The sequence below is a fragment of the Coregonus clupeaformis genome, chromosome 16 (genome assembly GCF_020615455.1).
Source record: "Coregonus clupeaformis isolate EN_2021a chromosome 16, ASM2061545v1, whole genome shotgun sequence".
Taxonomy (NCBI): Eukaryota; Metazoa; Chordata; class Actinopteri; order Salmoniformes; family Salmonidae; genus Coregonus; species Coregonus clupeaformis.
In genome coordinates this window covers 32,341,391-32,363,950 of record NC_059207.1, presented here as the reverse complement: position 1 = coordinate 32,363,950, position 22,560 = coordinate 32,341,391, and the positions used below count along the sequence as shown (strand labels likewise).

The 22,560-nt window shown below is 45.0% G+C and overlaps 1 protein-coding gene across 1 annotated transcript in view; it reads left to right on the top strand.

The window, feature by feature from the left end:
• Window positions 1-2,442: 2,442 nt before the first annotated feature.
• Window positions 2,443-22,560, top strand: part of LOC121584884 (transcription factor COE2) — a 34,812-nt gene continuing 14,694 nt past the window's right edge. Inside the window, 6 exon segments of the mRNA XM_045225684.1 lie at window positions 2,443-3,114; window positions 5,577-5,733; window positions 7,456-7,519; window positions 8,649-8,704; window positions 8,819-8,892; window positions 10,344-10,412. Of these exon segments, the coding sequence (XP_045081619.1) occupies window positions 2,981-3,114; window positions 5,577-5,733; window positions 7,456-7,519; window positions 8,649-8,704; window positions 8,819-8,892; window positions 10,344-10,412 (554 nt within the window). The 5' untranslated portion in view covers window positions 2,443-2,980.

Genomic DNA, 22,560 nt, shown 5'->3' with positions numbered 1-22,560 from the left:
ACTCAGTGTGCAATGCTTGCACTGAAGAAGTTCTGAGAGGGTCCTTCAAGCGCTTCTGAGGAGACTACTTTTTTTAAAGCCAATAGTCCTGCATGAGTCCTCAAGTCAAGAAGGTCTCTCTCCTGCCAGTAGATTACTCCATTCACCTGAGAGGAAGTGGGTACATAAAGCAGGTAGGCTATAGTTGACAATAAGTAGCCTAAGCCGGCCCTAGACAGCCCTCAATGCCAAAATCCGTAAAAGCAAGTGCGGTTATTTTAGTGATGGGTGGTAGTAGTGTTATGTGGAGGAATTAACAAGATGTGTTTTAGGCCTACCTACTAAATTATCTGTAGTTGGTTTCGGATTAAGCAGAGCTGTCAATCAAACAAGTCGGGATGCGGGGAAGAAAAGTGTGGAACGAACACAGGGAGGGAGCGGAGAACCAGTGGCAAGGATTCCGCGAGACTGTTCTTATAATTGGGGGAACATCTGACTCTGTCGCGCGCTGGCAGATGGTCGGTTGAGGCGGGATCGAAGGGGGGAGATTTACATTCATTGTTCAGGGGCTCGAGCTCAATCCAGAGACAATAGCCTCGGCAAGGAGCAAGGAATGAAAAAACTTTCCTTTTCAGATACAGAAGGATGGATAAAGAAACAACGGGAATTAATTAAAAACACGTTTCTGTAAATTAAAACGCATAAAAACGTTTGATCTGGCAGCTATTCTAGCATACCGATCAACAGGCATATAGAAACAGCAGTTTGTCAGCAACTTTTATGTAAATCATTTTTCATTTTATGGTGCAAATAACCTGAGTAAAACGCGTAATACACACATAGCCCGTGTTTATTGCAGATAGACAAACTGCAAATGTATCCGTTTTTCTGCACAGGCTCTTCAGTGACACCCTCATGGGAACTGAGGTCTAACTTTCCAACTGTAGAATATTTTTTATAATAAGGTTGAACGCATTTATAACTGAAATTTGGTTTAATCAAATGAACACAGGTTCACATCCTATCTAAGCATGATATCTGATTCCTCCATTATGGGACATTTTAGAACTGTGCCCCAAATATATATTGATGATATATTTAGCAAATAGAATAAATAGACTAGGCTACACATAAAACCACATTATTTTTCATGGATGTCTTGTCATTGCATTGCCTGTTGTTATAGCGGATATCATTATTTATCCTGCGTTCATTTGAAACTTATCAAACATATACTGTATCTGTAACATTTTAGACAGAACTTCCAACCGTGTTTCCTCAGACTGACAGCACTGTCTTGGATGAGCAGCACGAACGTTTAGCAGTGAAGATTAATAGAACAACCAGACTACAATTGTTTAGCACTAATATCCTTAAGTCGGATCACAGCTTTCAATCACTGCGCATTGTTCAGGGAGAGCAGACAGGTGCACTCTTGTGTTTAATATTGATGACTCGACTGAAAATGCCAAATAAGATATTCAGGATTGTTGCTTTAGACTTTTAATCCAGTTATCCTATTAAAATACAATTTGCAACTGAATGCCTAATGCAAGCAATAGAACAGAAACGTTGGCCACATTTAGAATATGAAACTAAATAGGCCAATAGTTTTGCTGGAGATGCAATATGTATGTGTAGGCTATAATGTTACATTTTACATTTTACATTTTCAAGTAACCTAGACTTAAATGCTTTCTCAATTTTACAATCATTAGACAACTTTGCTGCAACATGGAGGCTTAGCTGTCTTTTTGCAGGCCTTTCATGCATATTTCTGGGACAAATATGGCAGCAGTAGGCCTTTATTCAAATGGCATGTTTTGTCTATGTTATTTATTTAGGTTTGTTCCCTCCAGCGGTAATTGCACGCAACACTGAGAGATTACAAAGACATAATAAACAAGAAATCGAATAATAATAATTTATTAAGTAGCCTAATAAATAGGCCTATATTATAAACAGGTGATTGATGTCACTGCAGTATAGGCTAAATAAAATGTTTAGGCCCTAGATGAAAACCTATCGTGTTCACTGAAACTATCAATTTGTGATTTCAACATAGAATAATAATATAATTTAATGTTAAAACACAAAATCACACAATTAACACAATGTAACCTGATAGTTCGATAGTCCATTTAAAAAAACAAAATATCAGCTCTTTCTCCTGAAAATAATAAAGGTCTATTGTCTGAATATGTGACCAAGTGTCAAAAAGTTATAATGAAAGGATAAAAATACATATGTTATTAGCCTTAATTGTTGTTCATATTATGCCACTTTCATCTGAGATCTGAAGCACTCTTTGAGTAGGACTTCACTAGAGAACTGTTTGAAGAGACAACTGAGCTATTGGCTAGCTGGATGCTCAAATTGGCAGAAGTCCAAATAACGGAGGCATTTTACACCAATGAGAGCATCCATTTCAACAATCGGTCCCCCATATGGCAGTGTAGCCCCTCCTCCCGACCCTATCCCGGCAGAGGAACTCATACATGCTCCAGGACAGTGAAGTGGAGCATTATTGCCAGCTCTTTTGCCCATACATTCAAAGCGCAAAAGGTCTCTTCTGCGCTGTTTGAGAAAGATTTTGTCACCTGATTTTAGAGCTGTCGTGTGGCAGTGTGTGTGCATGCATATCTGTGGAATAGACTACGGTGTGCATGAGCCTGTCGAGGAGTGCGCGCGTGTCCACCAAACAGGTGACCTTTGTTTATGGTCGAACCGACTTTTGACGTTACTTTTCCTCTGTTCGTGGACAATGATTGCAGTCCACGGGAAGATACATCTATTGCCTGTTTTCCTTCGAGAGCACTTTTGAAGACAGAATAGTGGACAAGCAGTAGCCTATTATTTACCTTGGGCAGCTCTGAAGCCTCAATCATCATCCAAGTGCTCGATAACAGCATCCTGGAACGGACCTCCCAGTTCTATTTTGCCAAAGTGATATTGCTCTCTTGTTTACTCTGAAAATAACACCATTGGATTTGTGTATTAAATGTACGGGATCCAGGAGCACCTGATAAGAGACGTCAGCGGATTAAAAGAAATAACTCTCGGAGAGGAGATGGATCCAGTCCGGTCCTGGGTGCGTAATGTCGGTGTTGTGGATGCTAACGTAGCGGCGCAAAGGTACAGTATACCCTCATGTTCTCAAGTCCTGTGGTATTTTGACGAAATGCACGAGTCAATCTTTCTTATTGGCAACTTAGCACAACATCAAACACTAACGCACATTTAAGAAATTGCATTAATGGTTAGGCTAGATTTCTTTAAGCATGCAAGAGGAGTCGATGTATTATGCACATGGTTTTAACCATTTCAATATCAAAAAGCATATTATGCTCGGGAAAAAATATAAACGTAAATGACAAATAGCGCACAGATCACCATATTATAGCCTATAGGCTAGCCCATAAAAGTGACCCGAGGTGCAAAGCAGTCAAATATAAAGTATTGTTGTTGATTATGCTCATGGCTCTTGTGTGATACTCATTGACCCTAAACTTCTCCAGACTTGAGAGGAAACGAAAAAGCAACAGGTCGTCTTTGGGAGTAAAGCTGACAATTGTGTAGAAAAACATATCTCAAGCATCCCTGGCTTTCTGTGCGCTGAGAGTGCGGCTTGTCCGAGGTGCGCGCTGTCAATAGCGAGTGGGGCTGGTGTCACGAGCAGCTTGAAAGGGATACAACAAAACACAACAATAAAACAAAAACGCGTTCTGTCACAAAAGCGACCGCCCGGGCCGGAATAATGTTATTTTAGTGAGGATCCCACCTCATGGCTATTGATTTGTAGGCCTATAGGACGCGCATGAAACGCATTTGACGGTTGGAATCTGTTATTTTATCCATGTTGAATTATCCACTAAAGATTGTATATCTCCATTCAGAAATTCTCTTATCGCCATATATTAGGCCTAGGTCTATAGCTGCTTAGGCCTATAGCCAATATGACGGTTTAAGTTGATGATAATAGCCCAGTAATAATAATAGGCCTAATCATAATAACAATAATAATAATGATAGTAATAATAATAATAATAATACAATTATATTGGCTTGTCTACTGAAATATTAATCAGTAGACAAAGTCATATTCATATTGTCATCTATTTATCAAAAAATCAATTAGCCTACCATTATCTTATGCAAAAGTTTTTCAAAACATTGACATTGTTTTTCATACTGGTTTAAAAGGAACTTTTGTGAATTCTTAATGTTAAAATACTCCAGTAGGCTACATCTACAGGCTGTTATGATAGCCTTGGTATAAATTATATAGCCTTCTTTTCAAAGGAGAACATGCAAAAAAGTAAGCATGCAGACAATGTAGCCTAACATTAATTTCAAAGGTGTATTTGCCCAAATAAACTGTTTTTGGGATACAGAAGAACAAACTTTTGTGATAATTTGCAAGCCTCCGTTATTCGATTAAATAAGGTTATGGCTGATGTTTCAAATGAGCGTTAATCAGATCAAGTCTTTTCATATTTTACATGTATTTTATGCAATCGAAACACGTCTCGAGTCATATGTGGAATGAAACCCTTTTCAATTCTCAATTGTCACATCACGAATATCTACTTTTCATAATAATCACCAGATAGCAGATATAATATAACTTTCACTGAAAGTTCTCTGATGCTTCTCAACCTGTAGGAAAATTAGAATTTTCCGTCTTCTTCCAAGCCTAAATTATGCAGCGATAAAATAATGGATAAATGTAGGCTAGACACAATTATCCTATCAAAAGTACATGTTCATTTATGTCTGACTTTGGAACTTTTTGTGCTTGCACTTTTCAAAGGTCAAGGATGAAGGTCAGCATGAATGCCAAAATAACTTTCACAGTAGGCCTATAAGAAAAACGTTTTAAACTTCTTCATATTTTGCAGCGTCGAAAAAAACACAGCCTTTATCTCACCCAGTGTAAGAGGCGAAGCATCAATAAACATTCAGTGTTAATTAAGCTGCAGGCCTTCACGCTTGGAGCAAGTCAAACTTTGACCCACCCATTAATTACATAAACACCCCGCCAGCACTTCATGCTATTTTTTGGGACATATCAACATTTTGATTTCATTCCACCATCGATAATTCGCGATTTCCTAGGTAGGTCATGCATAGAAAGTTAGTCATTGAACCCAATGCTTTAAAACGTTTTGTAAGCGATTCTTGAATTGTTGCTAACAAGTAATCTAAATTACAGTTTGTGAAAATTAAGCATAAGATGATTGCATCATACAGATAGGCTACATAGGCTATTTATTTTTAAAATCTTAATTAAGCATCTAAATCATATAGGCTATAATTGCTTTAATGGTTTTTCCACATTGTTGGTTCAGTGAGTATTTTTCAAAACTAATTTACTCCATATTGCCATTCCTGACTTATTCATGTTACAATGTTGAATCTAGAAATGAATGATTCTGTTGTAGTCTATACGTTTTACCTTAATAAACAGTGATTGGAGTTGTAAGATGTTTTGCTATGTGTGACTGAGGATTGTGATGTAGTGTGAGTGAATTTCCCTCTCCTCTCCTCTCCCATCCTTTCCTTTCCTTTCCTCTCCTCGCCTCTCCTCTCCACAGTGGTGTAGCTCTCTCCAGGGCCCACTTTGAGAAGCAGCCCCCTTCTAACCTGCGCAAGTCCAACTTCTTCCATTTTGTCCTGGCACTCTATGACAGACACGGACAGCCTGTAGAGGTGGAGAGGACTTCCTTCGTGGACTTCGTGGAGCAGGACAAGGTGTGTGTGTTTGTTTGTTTGTTTGTTTGTTGACTGTGAGTATATTTGTGTGTATTTCTCCATAGATTTCTCTTTATTATGCAGGTCCTCTGTGTTCGTTATTATTGAAATCAAATCATAAGTCTCAAGTTAGTTTCCATAAGTTTACCAGAGAGAGTGAAGAAAAGGTGGTAGCTATTACCATAGAAATAGAATGAAGATTTCTATGGTTATTACAGCAATACAGCAAAGCTTTAAACTGACCACATTTACACAACCCGTAGCAGGACATTTCTATGCAGCCAGTAGTTTACAAGCGTTTAACTTGACCTTCCACATCCCCCAATAAAGCTGAGCATATTGAACAGCTGACAGCTCACTCCCAATGAGCTGATGATGAGCGATTGAAAAAGAATACCTAATGACTAATTAGCAGCCTTACTCATTAGTGGGACATCACTACTTTTAAAAATGCAAATTACACTCACCTCTGTTAAGTTTTACCCTGACTACATCATCAAAGTCTCTTTTCCTCCCACTCCCATGTACTAAATACTGCTGAGGGGAGAGAAGTAAATTCCTCAGGTCAGACATTGGAGAGAGCGAGAGAGAGCGAGAGAGAGAGAGAGAGAGAGAGAGAGGAGAGAGAGAGAGAGAGAGAGAGAGAGAGAGAGAGAGAGAGAGAGAGAGAGAGAGAGAGAGAGAGAGAGAGAGAGAGAGAGACGGTTTTGTTTTACACACAGAGAGAGTGTCAGTGCTAATGCCAGGGCTGAGGGCTGTCAGTGTTTCCCCTAGCGCCACACACACAGCCAGGGCAAGGCAGAATGATATGACGGCTGCAGAGGAGTTCATTTTCTGCATGGTTAACCTGGCATCTGGTTTTGTTGTTATTCAGAGGTGGGAGGGTGATAAGGGGAAATAAATGTTCCTCTGTGTATATTTACTAAACATTATGTTCCAGTCTCTACTGTATACTGTCGATTTCTCTCTTTCTTACTTTCACTCATCTCTCTTAATATGTTCATTTCTTTCCTTCCTCTCTTATCTCTGTCTTCCTCTCTTTCTGCTGAGAGATGATGGCTCCCTGGGTTATTGGACCAGAAAGCATTCCTTTGAGACCAGTTAGGGAGAGACTGGAAAGGGAGAGAAAGAGAAAGTGAGGAATAAAATGAAAGAGGGTGGTGTAGAGCCAAGGGGAAGAAAGGATGGAGGAAGGGAAGTTTCTCTGTCAAGGTCGACTGCTGCTCACTCTCGCAGCACTATAGTAGTTTCCACTCACTGAAATATCCAGAGTAGGCCTACACACACACACACAGACACATTATGCACATGCACACATACGTACGCACACACAAGCTTGTGCGCACATTCACTGTTGCATAGCATACATGATAATGGGTACACTATATTGTATTTGATCATACAGATCCCACAGCTTTAGGATTTCACATCAGATGTGCTGCAGTTCAACTTCTAAAAAGAGGAGCTAACTCAAAGTTAAGTATCCAGCTCTGGAGCCCAGTGCAGGGTCCCATCTGGGGGTTTGAGCCTACAACCCTGGGATCCCCACACCACTACACCACTCCCAGGGAAGGATGAAGTGCACGATTAGAGGAGCCTGACTGTGCTGAACTGTGCTTAGTGATGCCCAGCTGTACTTAACTGTGCTTAACTGTGCCCTCACCGGTGCTATAACTGCATGACTGCATCTGTTTGTTTGTCTGTTTGTCGTCTCATTCCAAGGAGCAGACGGGAGAAAAGACCAACAACGGCACGCACTACAAGCTACAGCTCCTCTACAGCAATGGTGAGTAGACCTTCAAATCAACAGCCATAGCATCGGATAGCAGCATGTCCCATTCATGTCAGTGTGAGAACGTGGGCACTCTGGTATTGATATGTTCCGTGTGGTTTCATTTCTCTTGATTCTTTGTCCCAGAGACTTTTTAGTGTCTGACCACTTCAGAGTGGGAGGAGGAACAGGTTGTCCTGAGCCAGACCACTGACTAAACACCATTCCGCATCTCAATGGTATGGTCATGGAATGGACATGATATGGACATAACCACTTCTCATGCATTCCAAATATGAGAGGAAAAGCCCACTTGAAACCCCCACCCCTCTCTCCCAGTACTCTTCTCCCTGCCTCTTCCTCTGCCTCTCATCCCACCTCACCTCTCTTCTAAATATCTATCCACTCATCCAATTGCTGAGTTCTTTGAGCCCCAGATTTAGTTGTGTGTGAAGCTGCTTCCTTACCCATAAACAGGGAAACAAAGTACACAGTGCCCCACATGGTGTTACAAAATCAGATAAGGGATATGCAGAGAGATTTTTGGTTCCCATGAGCCTCCACTGCCCCTCCTCTGCCATCGCCGTGACACCCATGGGAGATGAGATAAAAGACATGTACCAGAAAGACCCCCACCACACACACACACACACACACACACACACACACACACACACACACACACACACACACGACTGCCTCTGCACCCCACTTCCCCTTCCCCCTAGTGATATCAAAGGCCTCCTGATTGAGACTTTGATGAAAGGAACCCGTTTTAAAAAGCAATACTCTGCATAGGCTTCATAAAATAATCCCTCTGATAAAACGTGCTGCTCTTCAGTCGCAAGGCATTACATCGACGGCAGCCTACAAGGATGTAAAACCAGTGGGTTTGAAGCACCCAGAGACCAAAGGTTCAGGTGTTTTCTAAAAGCATGCTGGGAGGCTCTCTGTCAGATCCCAGAGCCCCTAAAGCCCTCCACTGCTCATCATCTGACCTGTATGGATGACCCAGGGAATGGCCATTATGGGAATCAAATAAATGTCCAGTCAAAAACACTCATATCCCATGCCTTCAGCATTAGGTTGTCTTTGTGAGATTAGTCTAGTTTCCTTTAATGATTGTGTATGTGTCTGTGTGCAGGGGTTCGTACGGAACAGGATCTTTATGCACGGCTTATTGACTCCGTCACTAAACAGGTAAGGAGCCCTGTTTGCTTTGACTGGATTTAGCCTGCTATGGAACTCATGCTTACAGCTTGATTGATTTCACATGAAATCTAATTCCCCCATCACCCGCTCTCCCTCTCTCAGCCCATAGCATATGAGGGACAGAACAAGAATCCTGAAATGTGCCGGGTTCTGCTCACTCACGAGGTTATGTGCAGGTGAGTCACACACACACACACACACACACACACACACACACACACACACACACACACACACACACACACACACACACACACACACACACACACACACACACACACACACACGCACACACACACGCACACGCACACACACACACACACACACACGCACACACACACACACACACACACACACACACACACACACACACACACACACACAGACAAAGGAAATCATATCCTTAAAAATATCCATCACCCCATGTCTTTTTGTTTTGTCTTGATGTGTCTGCATGTAGTATGCCATTTGAAAATAAGACTGGGGTTGAAGTGAAAGTATAGCCTGTCTGTCTTCAGGCTTGTTACAGTGTGAGCCCCTTGCTGCCTTCTCCTTTAGCCCCTGAGTCCCCCGCCAGATCCTGTTTCTCTCTGGAGCATCCCTCACAGACTTTCTTGAACCTCCACTGAAACATGTTCAGGGTATAATTAACCCCCCCAACCCCCACCCCCATCACCACCCCAGCCCCTTATGTTTTACATTGACAATGGTCCACATAGGAACCCTGTTGAAACATAAGAATTAGAGTAGTTTATCTGATTTCTAACAGAGTGCATGGAAACTATAAGACAGTGTGGCAGCAATGGGTCAGGGTGAAAGAAGAGGGCTGCTGTTATGGTGCTTTTGGAAGACTGGGCTTCCTCACTATGCATGCTGTGTTTTTGGAGGTATGTAGGTAGGAAGAGAGGGACAGAGAGAGAGAGCAAGTGAGTGTTGGGGCAGTGACCCAGGGTTTGAGGGCAGGAGGGGGAAGGAGAGGGGGGTTTGGCAGGGGAAGAGGGGCTAAGACTGAGTGGGCTTTGCCATTGTATAGCCAGCAGATGCCCGAATGTGACTCACAGCTGGCTAATAACAGAGCCGGGGAGGCAGAGGGCAAGCGTCACAGCTGGGGAGTGAGGCCGTCTGACAGGGGGGCGGCGGGGGGGCAGAGGGGGGCAGGGCCAAGCTGGGACACGAGAGGGGTGAAGTGAGGTGTAGGAGTGGCAGATGGTTAGGGGTGGGGGCACTTTTTGTTATGCAGCGGAGGGGACTTGGAGGGGGGCCGGGGGGCCAGCAGGCTTCACAGACAGGACTGCTGACGAATTGTAGGATGCTGTGTGTGTGGGTGTGTTTGTCTGTGTGTGATTGGGTGGGGGTTGAGTTTGATTTCGAAATCAATGTGACAGATTGCCAGGCTGGCTTTTCACTTCTGAATAATCTCTGTTTGTATGGTCCGTTGTTGTACCTTTTCTCCCCCTTTCTTTTATTATTTTGTCTCTTTTTCCCCTCCTCTCCTTTGGCCCTTTTTGTTTCCCTGGATCAGTGCAGTCTGGAATGGTGGACAGGCCAGAGGAAAATCAGTCCTGTCATGCTGGTTTGTTTCACTCACTGTGTTGTTTTGTTTTCTGGTTGTTCTTTTGGAACACAGTCGCTGTTGTGAGAAGAAAAGCTGTGGAAACCGCAATGAGACGCCCTCTGACCCAGTCATCATTGACAGGTAACAGCACCTGTCATCCGTTCACACAACCCTGACAACGTCAAACACCCCAACTGAGCCTATGTTCCACTGTCTCCCCCTCAACTGTCCCTCTCATGCCTCTAAGATGTTCAGACATACTCAGATGCAGAAATACTCACACAAACATGTGGTTCTTGTGATGACATCTCACAAATCAGCCATTGCTTTTATGGCCGGTAAAGACAGAAGGATGTGTAGGGGTGATGGCGAGGTGCATACATGTCTGCATGTTAAATGTGTGGGCAAGTGTGTACAGTGTGTGTTGTTGTGGGTGTATTTGGGAGCTCACCCTCTAGGTCTGTGTTGCTGTGCAAGATGCCTTTAACCCCCTAGAGTCGATGTCCACACCCCGCGGAAATATAATTAGCATAATACAACAATTCCCATAAGAATCTGTCTGTTTAAACTATTGATATCTGTTTTTTTGCATTGGATGTGTCTCTATCCCCCACAAGCGTCTTGGGACTCGTCTGAAGTCGGTACAGCCGATCTGCAAACTTCTGTCTGTAACAACCGAACAGTTTGGGCTTCACACTAATATGACCCCTCTGTGGAAGGCGAGACTCTCATGAACACGTACATGTTGGTTGTTTTGCTCTAAGACGCCCACAGGCCTCACAAGACTCGTCTGAAGGTCCTGCAGTACCAGTTGAAAAAATGAATGGAAGTATATATGGAGACTGTTTAGTGCCAAATATAAGGGCTTAAATACATGTAAAAATAATAATAATATCTCTTAGATATAGGACAGACACTTCAGAACAAACATCCTTTTGATTTTTGTTCAGGGACTATCTGTTCTTCCATGTAGTCAATCTCTTATTCAATGCATTTGTATGGGCTAATAGCAGTAAGGCCAAATAAAAATGTTCATCAAATATTTTTTAAATATATTATTTTTATATGTCAAGGGGTCTTAAAATTCAAAATCAAATAGCAAAATGATCCTTGGTATGACCATAAAACAATTCCATATAGCTTAGTAGAACCCCCCCCCCCCCCTCCCCCTCCCCGGCTTAGACAGGGCTTAGACTGTAATGGGTTAATGAAGTGCACCCACCCTGTGAGTGTTTATGACACTGAGGCATGCGTCTGTGATAGTTAGCATCTCTGCAGTATACCTGTCACTGCTAATGTAAGCATCTGTGTTTGTTAGTGACTGCGCTGCTAAAATATGCAGATACTGTATACTCTGTCTCTCTGTCTGTCTGTCTGTCTGTCCGCCTCCTTTGCTCTGGTTGGTCAGCACACAGAACACTGTGACCGCCCCTTGCACTTAGTCCGAACTGTCCTACAAAAAAAAACTCTGTACACAGTCCTAACTCCGGCCATATATACTGTAGGAATAAAAAACATTCCTGTCAGAATCATGAAGAGTTAGGGTCTATCATGCAATGTGAGGGTTCACACATATGTATTGTCTGTAGCCTCCCCAACTGACAGCCAGTTATCAGACTTTAGGGAGACAGAGCGTTACCTTAATCGACGTGTGTGAGGGTTTCCACGTCCCAGGGATTTTGGAAGTCACACTGTGTCTGCATGGCATTAACCACTATGATGAATGCTCATAAGCAGACATTCCGTACAATCGTTTTTCTGTGATGTCATCTCTTCAACCTTCATCACATCTTCCTTCCCCTCACTCTTCCTCACTCACTCAATCCCTCCCTCCCCCCTCCATCCATCCCTCCTAAAATACACTCACTTCATACATCTCAAAGATTTCTCTCTCTCTTTCTCTCCTCTGTTCAAGCTGGCTGGCTGTTGACAGTGTGTCTCAGAGGATCTCTGCTGAAGATAGTTTTCATATAACGGAAAATTGGGCTGTTGTCTTTTGGATTTTCCCAGAATCCCTAGGAGCAGCTGTTTTTCTCGTTTAGTGCATTACTTTCCCAACGATCCTTTTCCTCCATCTTCCATGGCTAAACCTCTCCAAAGATTGTTCATAAGTAGTGCAGGGGGCTTGTGATTTGGATGATCTGTATCAGTGTGTGAGCCTGTGCAGGCTGATGGTGGTGCTGTGAGGATGGTTTTAAATGGGATCGTTGACCTACGGTACCCTCTAATCACACTGGGCCCATCCAGACCTGATAGGAGCTTTTCCCTCTTGACAGGCTCAAGGATCCCTCTCCTTGGGGACCAGCCTATTAACAGCTATGTAATTTGGGATAAGCTGTTGGAATTTGTTGCACTGTGTCCTTGCAGAAATCCCAAATGTATTTCTTGTGGATTTGTATGTGTGTATGTGTGAGAGAGGGAGAACGTGTCTGTGTGAATATGCCCATATGTACATTGTTTGTGTGTACATAAATTAATGTATGTGTGTGTGTGTATGGATGTGCACAGATGTTTATTTATTTATGCATGTATAGGAAATGGATGCATGTGTAATTGTGTGTATGTGACCCATTGCCTGACCTTTTCCCCCCCCCGTCACTGCTTGGGGCCTAAATTATTTGTGGGGGTGGAGGGGATGGGTGGAGGTGTGGGTTGTTTCTGAGGCTGCAGTAATCATCCTCCTGCTCCTAGCCCCAACACCTGTTCTCCAATTAACATGCAGCGTGCTGGGGCCCACCCCCCTACTGCCACCCCTACTGCCCCCCTACTGCCCCCCCCACTGCCGCCCCTACTGCCACCCCTACTGCCACCCCTACTGCCACCCCTACTGCCACCCCTACTGCCACCCCTACTGCCGCCCCTACTGCCACCCCTACTGCCACCCCTACTGCCGCCCCTACTGCTCTCCCTACTGCCACCCCTACTGCCCCCCTACTGCCACCCCCACTGCCCCCCTACTGCCCCCCCTACTGCCACCCCTACTGCCCCCCTACTGCCACCCCTACTGCCCCCCCTACTGCCACCCCTACTGCCACCCCTACTGCCGCCCCTACTGCCACCCCTACTGCCACCCCTACTGCCGCCCCTACTGCCCTCCCTACTGCCACCCCTACTGCCACCCCTACTGCCGCCCCTACTGCCACCCCTACTGCCACCCCTACTGCCACCCCTACTGCCCCCCCTACTGCCTCCCCTACTGCCACCCCTACTGCCCTCCCTACTGCTACCCCTACTGCCATCCCTACTGCCGCCCAATCGCTCTCATCTCTTTTTTTTCTTTTTTTCTCCCTTTCCCTCCCTCTCCATTTCTCTCTCTTTCTCTCTCTCCATCTCTCTTACTCTTTCTCTCTGGGATTCTCATGATCATACCAGTGTTTCTACCACACTCTTTCTATCATTCTTTCACTTCCTTTCTGCCCTTGTCTTTCTCTCTTCCTCTCCCTCATGTTCCCTCATCCCTCTCTCCCCCTCCTCTTAGCCCATCAAATCTTGTGATAATTAGGCAGTGTCATTAGGACACCTACCCAAGTACAAGGGAGTTTGCAATTCCCCAAACGGCCCAAACCCCTCTTTTCTAATCTCCTTTCCATATTGCCCCCCCCCCCACCCCCCCACCCCCCCCACAGTCCCCTCCTGCTACTCCGCTCCCTCCTTCGCCCTAATCCTGATTTGAGTGAAAGGGGAGAGAGGAGATCACAGCTGATCCATAGGGAAGGATGGAGGGATGGAGGAGTGGTGGGGGTAGGAGGCTTGGCGGTATAGGGGGTTAGTCAGAATGGGGAGATTACTCTTTAAGACACCCTTACTCGTATTCAGAGTAAAGCACTGATCAGGTCATACTGCTTGCAGCGCTTACTAGTCTTGTCATTGTTGAATATGTCACTCACTCACTAACTATCTTATGCAATTGAGGGGGACCTCTTTGTTTTGATGATGTCAATTATCTTTGATTGATTAATTGACTGATTGATTGACTTGCCAATTTCAAATCTTAACGGATTACATTCACACGTGCCCTGTTGCTGAATGACTCTCTTGTGATTAAATGATCTATTTCAAAGAGAACTCACTGTATGGCTGTAGCATAGCACTCCATACTCCATTCTCTGATATGTTCCGTTTATTTTTACAAGCCTTGCTGTCACAGCTTTTGCATTGTCTGGCTTTGATATTTTCTCAGCGCTTGTCTAACTTACATATACCAGAACACATCCCTGTGTGTGTCCTTCCCTCCTCCAACCTAAGGAGTTCTACTCTACCCTCTACTCGGAGACAGACAGGTCAGTTAACAGTGGCATTACTGCCAGATGACCCCTGACCTTTAGGGAACTATATGAGTGCTAGCCTCTGTATTTATAGAGGAGCATGCTTTACAACAGAGACAGACAGACAGTCAGTATTAGTGCTAGTGTTTGTAGGAATGGGAAGTTTGGATTGGTTAGTGGGAGGGGGCAGGGTTGGAGTGTATGAGTGTGGTTTTATATTTGGCTAGGACCTTGGAATCAATAGATGGTCATAAGGAAAGCATGAAGGATCCATCATAAGGCAGGAGAGAGGAGGCAGGGGAGGAGAGGGGAGGAGAAAGTCCGGAGAGGGGATCAATGGCAAGCACTATCTCACTAATTGATCGTGTTTTCAGGAGGGGTGTTTTTTAACAAGCCAGCACTCTGAGGAAAGAGGAATAATCGTTGGGAATTTTCCAATTTTGTCAGTATCGCTTTTCCCTTCCCCCTTTCAAAACAACAAGCCATTTCACAAAGACTGGATGCAAGGGAGAGATACGTTAGTTTTCCTTTCTGTCAATGAGAACATACAAAATCCTCCTCAGCAAGTTTGTTTTCTCATCAATTAGACCAGATAAATCCTTTCCTATATGTTAACTGTTAAAAAATACTTATTATAGGCAGCAGTAATGGTTATGGTCAAGCCCACTTTTAGAAATGTGATTAGAGCTCCCTTGCGAAGACTTCAAATAGTCGACCCTAAGAGGAATCCATTGCTCTTCATCTTGTGTTACGGGCCGTATTGATCTTCTACTCCTGATTCTAGTTATGTGCACGTTTGGTTGTTTTTAACTGGCCGTCACATAGCAGTGAATGAAAGTGTGCACACAGTTGCTTTTAAATCAATATCCACTAAATTGCTTTTACTTCCAGAAAATCATTTGGGTCAATTTCTAATGTCTTCCTTTGGATGAGGATTATTTCAGTGAATGTTTTGCATGTGTTATCTGTTGGAATCGATACAGATTTGTCTGGACAGTTTGACAATATAGCATTCAGATATCATTGTTCATTTGTATCTGAATGCCCTTCTTCAACAACCACATCTCTAAGGGACTGTTTGACCATCTGTCTGAATCTTATTTTCTGTCTGTCTCTGCTTGACTGCCTGTCCGTCTGCCTCGCCCTTCTTTCCTTCCTTCTCTCCTTTTCTCTCTCTCTTTTTTTCTCCTATATGTAAGATTTATTTGTGTGTTAGTTATGAACGTGCAGGGTGAATGTATTATATCTTTTTTGGCATGATTTTACCTCCTCTTCCTCCTCCTGCCTCTGTGTGTTGCCTCTGTGCCATTCTGAGCTCCTGTACGTCTGTGTTGGCAGGTCCCTGCTAGCCTCGTTAGCCTCTCACTGTAATTTTAATGGAGGGGAACATCACCCGCCCCTCTCAGCAGAGCCCCTGGGAACATGCAGGGAGCAGGGCTTTTGGAAAGGAACATTAAACAATTGGCCAAAAAATTTGAAACCATTTTTGACTATGTCAGAGGGTCGAATTCCTCTCCTCTCCCAGATGCATAGTAGAAGCCAAATGGCCCTGTTGCGTCATCATATGTCTTCTTGGAGATGTGAACAGTGTCAGTTTTAGAGATTGTTTCTCACGATCACAGAATCTGTAACTCCTTTAGCCGTGGAACTCAGAGTAGGATGTCATGGTCTTCAGCAGCAGTGCATGTCAGAGTGGAGATCCTAGTTAACAGACCTACTGGGCCCCTCCACCACCACCACCCCTGTTTAGTCTGGACACCCTTTCCACAATGGTGGTTCCTTCCAAGACCCATTTTTTAATTGTCCCAGAGAGCCCTGATTTTAGGGGAAGGAGGAGGAATCCTGCATCTGAATTACACAGATCAATGGCATGACAAGCCATCCATACAGGCTCATCTACCTCTGGCCCTAAGCATGCCATGTCTTCTAGCCAAAACATATACAGCCCCCACAGACACTCACTCAGCCAGCTATAGCTACAGGCAGTTGAAGTCGGAAGTTACATACACTTAGGTTGGAGTCATTAAAACTCGTTTTTCAACCACTCCACATTTCTTGTTAACAAACTATCATTTTTGCAAGTCGGATAGGACATCTACTTTGTGCATGACACAAGTAATTTTTCCAACAATTGTTTACAGACAGATTATTTCACTTATAATTCACTGTATCACAATTCCAGTGGGTCAGAAGTTTACATACACTAAGTTGACGGTGCCTTTAAACAGCTGGGAAAATTCCAGAAAATGATGTCATGGGTTCAGAAGCTTCTGATAGGCTAACTGACATTATTTGAGTCAATTGCACGTTTGAGTGGCGCAGTGGTCTAAGGCACTGCATCGCAGTGCTAACTGTGCCACTAGAGATCCTGGTTCGAATCCAGGCTCTGTCGCAGCCGGCCGCGACCGGGAGACTCATGGGCGGCGCACAATTGGCCCAGCGTCGTCCAGGGTAGGGGAGGGAATGGCCGGCAGGGATGTAGCTCAGTTGATAGAGCATGGCGTTTGCAACGCCAGGGTTGTGGGTTCGATTCCCACGGGGGGCCAGTATAAAAAAAATATGTATTCACTAACTGTAAGTCGCTCTGGATAAGAGCGTCTGCTAAATGACTAAAATGTAAATGTAAATGTAATTGGAGGTGTAACTGTGGATGTATTTCAAGGCCTACCTTCAAACTCACTTCCTCTTTGCTTGACATCATGGGAAAATCAAAAGAAATCAGCCAAGACCTCAGGAAAAACATTGTAGACCTCCACGAGTCTGGTTCATCCTTGGGAGCAATTTCCAAACGCCTGAAGGGACCACGTTCATCTGTACAAACAATAGTACGCAAGTATAAACACCATGGGACCACGCAGCCATCATACCGCTCAGGAAGGAGACGCGTTCTGTCTCCTAGTGATGAACGTACTTTGGTGCGAAAAGTGCAAATCAATCCCAGAACAACAGCAAAGGACCTTGTGAAGATGCTGGAGGAAACAGGTACAAAAGTATCTATATCCACAGTAAAACGAGTCCTATATCGCCATAACCTGAAAGGCCGCTCAGCAAGGAAGAAGCCACTGCTCCAAAACCGCCATAAAAAAGCCAGACTATGGTTTGCAACTGCACATGGGGACAAAGATTGTACTTTTTGGAGAAATGTCCTCTGGTCTGATGAAACAGAAATATAACATTTTGCCCATAATGACCATCGTTATGTTTGGAGGAAAAAGGGGGCGCTTGCAAGCTGAAGAACAACATCCCAACCGTGAAGGACGGGGGTGGCAGCATCATGCTGTGGGGGTGCTTTTCTGCAGGAGGGACTGGTGCACTTCACAAAATAGATGGCATCATGAGGAAGGAAAATTATGTGGATAAATTGAAGCAACATCTCAAGACATCAGTCAGGAATTTAAAGCTTGGTCGCAAATGGGTCTTCCAAATGGACAATGACCCCAAGCATACTTCCAAAGTTGTGGCAAAATGGCTTAAGGACAACAAAGTCAAGGTATTGGAGTGGCCATCACAAAGCCCTGACCTCAATCCTATAGAAAATGTGTGGTCAGAACTGAAAAAGCGTGTGCGAGCAAGGAGGCCTACAAACCTGACTCAGTTACACCAGCTCGGTCAGGAGAAATGGGCCAAAATTCACCCAACTTATTGTGGGAAGCTTGTGGAAGGCTACCCGAAACGTTTGACCCAAGTTAAACAATTGAAAGGCAATGCTACCAAATACTAATTGAGTGTATGTAAACGTCTGACCCACTGGGAATGTGATGAAAGAAATAAAAGCTGAAATAAATCATTCTCTGTGATAAGGTGGTGTTGAAGGAGGCAGGCGCAGGGGGGTAAATCACAGAAACAGGCTTTAATCCGAAAAATACAGGTTTACGCAGAAATGCGTCAAACACACTCCAGGGCACAAAACAGGTGCACTGGAAAATACAAGGCACACGGGAAAAATACTCCTGTCGATACCAAATACTCTGTCCATGCCATCCTGGATTCGAGGCGTCGGGTGGGGGGCCTTCAGGACCTCGTGGAGTGGGAGGGGTACGGTCCGGAGGAACGGTGCTGGGTACCGGTGAGGGATATCCTCGATCCCTCCATGTTACGGGATTTCCACCGTCGCCATCTGGCTCGCCCTGCTCCGCGTCCTCCTGGCCATCCCCGGGGGTCAGCGCGCTGCTGGAGCCGTGCGTCAAGGGGGGTACTTTCACGACTTCCGCCGAGGCTGCCTCCCCTCCTTCGTTCCACACTGCTTTGGCCCATTCCAGGGCTTTCCCACAGAGGGAGGAAACGAGGACGGACACCTTCTCCCGCTCCGAGGGTTCCGGCCTGATGCTGGCGAAGTAAAGTTCCAATTGAGGAGGAATCCCTGGCACAGCGTTGTCGTCCCATCAAACGCCCGGGGTCGGGATATCTGGATCCCTCCGGTTGCTGGGGTGCAGGAGGGTAAATCACAGAAACAGGCTTTAATCCGAAAAATACAGGTTTAGCAGAAATGTGTCAAACACACTCCAGGGCACAAAACAGGTGCACTCCCGTTGATAACAAATACAAGAGCTCCACCGAGCTACTAACCTCCACAACAAACAATCACCCACAAGGACAAGGGGGCAGAGGGAACACTTATAAATTGACTAATTAGGGGAATAGAACCAGGTGTGTGTGATTGACAAGACACACACACACACACAATCCCTCCAGTCCCTTCACTTCCCTGTCACAGGCGCCGTGTCTCCCTGGTGGCTGGTGGTGTCCCCCCAGACACCGGTCAGGAGCCCCTCAGGCAGGGGACTGGCAGTGAGTGGAGACAGAGACGGGCTCCAGCAGCTCCACTGCACACAACACCACAGGCTGGGCCAGTCTGAGCAGCTGGCACGGTAGTGGGGGACATCTCATCCCAGGAGGCAATGAGAGGAGAATGACACACAGACAGTCAGACAGACAGAGGGAGTGGGTGCCACTGTCTGGAATATCAAATACTCACTGACAGGTACTTCTTGTAAGAAACTAAGAGAGAGAACTCTATTCAGAGTCAGGAGTCAGAATACATTTTGTGATGTATGGGGTTTTGGTGATGTGGTCTCATGTGAACCAGGAAGACCCACGACTCAAATACAGATAGGAAGTGAACCATGAGTGGCAGATTAGATGACTGGATTGTGCTGTCACCTTTGGCTGCGTTGGACTGCGTTGGGTTGGGTGTCGTGGCTTGAACCCTAACACTCAGAACAAGCATATGTTGTTTTCTTAGGGAGAGCGCACAGAGGGGGAAGTCGGAAACGGAGCGCAGCAGAGAAATGTTTTGACAGGAAATGGGAATGGACTGTGAATGGGATAATGTGGGCGAACGACAGGGGAATTTAGGTGGGGGGGTAAAAATAGGGTTTGGAGGGGGGCTCATAGCGCTCAAAATGGCCACACGCTCCCTGAGTGGCTGGGACCGGGCGTTGTGTTACTGGGACAGGGAGAGGGGAAGGCAGCTTCCCATTTGTCTGGCCACTAATAGGTTTCACCTTTGGTAGGGCAGCATAGAGATGAAGTGTGGGGGGCACTCTCAGGAGGTCAGATTAGCATGATTTATTTTAGAGAGTACTTGAGATAGTTTGTGTGTACATGGATGTGTGTGTATCAGAGTTTGTGTGCACATGGATGTGTGTGTGGAGCCTCCAACCAGGCATGTGTGTGTGCATGTGTGTCAAAGGCCAGAGTCAGAGGCCAGTTAGCAGTGGTATTTAGGAACAGGGGCTGTTATCTTTGGCTGGATGCTGGTGCGTAGGGGTGGGGCAAAGAGGGTGTGGGGGATGAATAGGGGGTCAGTCAGTCAGCCCCCCATATAAAGGTCTTAAATTTCACTAACGATTTAACAAGGCCCCCTGGCGCTGGCCCGGCCCCAGTTTGTTTGTTTGTTTGTTTGTTTGTCTGTTTGTCAGGAATCTGGATAGAATTTATTTCCCAGGGAGGACTGGGATTTCCCTTACATCCCCCCATCCTCCTTATCATCCTCCCCCTTACCGCCTCAAAGGCCTATCAAATCTAATCACATTTTATTTGTCACATGCGCCGAATACAACAGGTGTAGACATTACAGTGAAATGCTTACTTACAAGCCCTTAACCAACAATGCTGTTTTTTATAGAAAAAAGTAAAATAAAAAAAGAGTTGAGTAAAAAAAATAAAAGCAAATAACTAAAGAGCAGCAGTAAAATAAAATAACAGTAGGGAGGCTATATACAGAGGGGTACCGGTACATTTACATTTTTACATTTTAGTAGACGCTCATATCCAGAGCGACTTACAGTTAGTGAGTGCATACATTTTTCATACTGGCCCCCTGTGGGAATTGAACCCACAACTCTGGCGTTGCAAGCGCCATGCTCAACCAACTGAGCTACAGGAGGCATACAGAGTCAATGTGCGGGGGCACCGGCTAGTTGAGGTAATTGAGGTAATATGTACACGTGGGTAGAGTTAAAGTGACTATGCATAAATAATAAACAGAGTAGCAGCAGCGTAAAAGAGGGGGTGGGGTGGGGTGGGGGGGGGACAATGCAAATAGTCTGGGTAGCCATGATTAGCTGTTCAGGAGTCTTATGGCTTGGGGGTAGAAACTGTTGAGAAGCCTTTTGGACCTAGACTTGGCGCTCCGGTTGATGTGAGCCCCTAAAACATGCATATAAAAGTATTTAGAGAGATGGGAATATTAGACGTGCATGCTATGCTACAGTATGGTCATAGAGTAATTATAACAACTTGTTATTGAGATGGGTGCATTAGATGCAGCTTGCATATTTCTGTAATATCTAATGGCCCTTAGAGCAACACATGTCTGTAGATGCATTCTCCTGATATCATTTTTGTGGAGCACAAACACAAAAAACTAAACAATTCTGATGTTTTATGGTCCTGTGTGTGTGTGTGTGTGTGTGTGTAAATAGTCTTGATGAATCTGTCAGGGCTGAGGGCAGGGGGTGATGTGGCCGCTGACAGCCTCCCAGCAGGCATGCTGTGCGCCCATCAGTCCCCCTGCCCTTCCTCTATCCCCCTCCATCCCTTTCCTCTCTCTTATTCCCTCACTCTTCTCCTTCCCTCCCTCCCTCTCTCTCCCGCTCCTCTCAATGGCTCCACACATTTGCTGTGGATTAGCTACAGACAGTAAATTACAGCACCCTGGACCTCTGAGTGATTCCATACCCATCTCTACACACGTTCCACCTCTCCCTCCTTCCCTCCCTTGTGCCATTATCCAGTTCTACCCTCTGTCTGTCTCTCTCTCTCTCTCTCTCTCTCTCTCTCTCTCTCTCTCTCTCTCTCTCGCTCTCTTTCTCTGTCTGTCTGTCTCTCAGTCTCTGTCTGTCTGTGTCTGTCTCTCTTTCTCTCTTTCTGTCTGTCTCTCAATCTCTGTATGTCTGTCTGTCTGTCTCTCTCTCTGCCTGTCTGTCTGTCTGTCTGTCTGCTCTGTCTGTCTGCCTCTCTTCATTCTGATCTGTTTTTCTCCTTTCTATCTGTCATTTCCGTCCTGGTTCCTAGATTCCCTCAACCCTGTCAGAATTCTCTCCCCCTGTCTCTCTGTCTCTCTCTTTTTTCATTTTACTTCACTCCTTCCTTCGTTCTTCTATGGTGTCACGCTACACAGCATTCTTTATTTTACACACCAGCATGTCTTGCCTTTACAGGTTTCTTTAGCTAGCTGACTCTCTCTCTATTCCTCCCTTCGATCACTCTCTCCCACCCTCTCCTTTCTCCCTCCCTCCCCCCTCTCCTTCCCTCTCTCTCTGGAAACAGATGTTGTTTGTCAGATCTTATCATTACTGGCTAATTAAGAAGACATCTCTTCTCATTCTGTTGTTGCTTCTCTCCTCTCTCTAACGTCCATCTCTCTGTCTTTGTTCTTCTCTGAGGAGGGTTTGGGATGTGCTGTGGTATGTGGGTATTTAATACTCAAAGGTGATTATCGGCTGATGGAAGCATATAGGTTTTGACAGCGTTAGGAGGACTCAGTATCTAGGAATCATTGTTATGTGTATTGGAGGGAG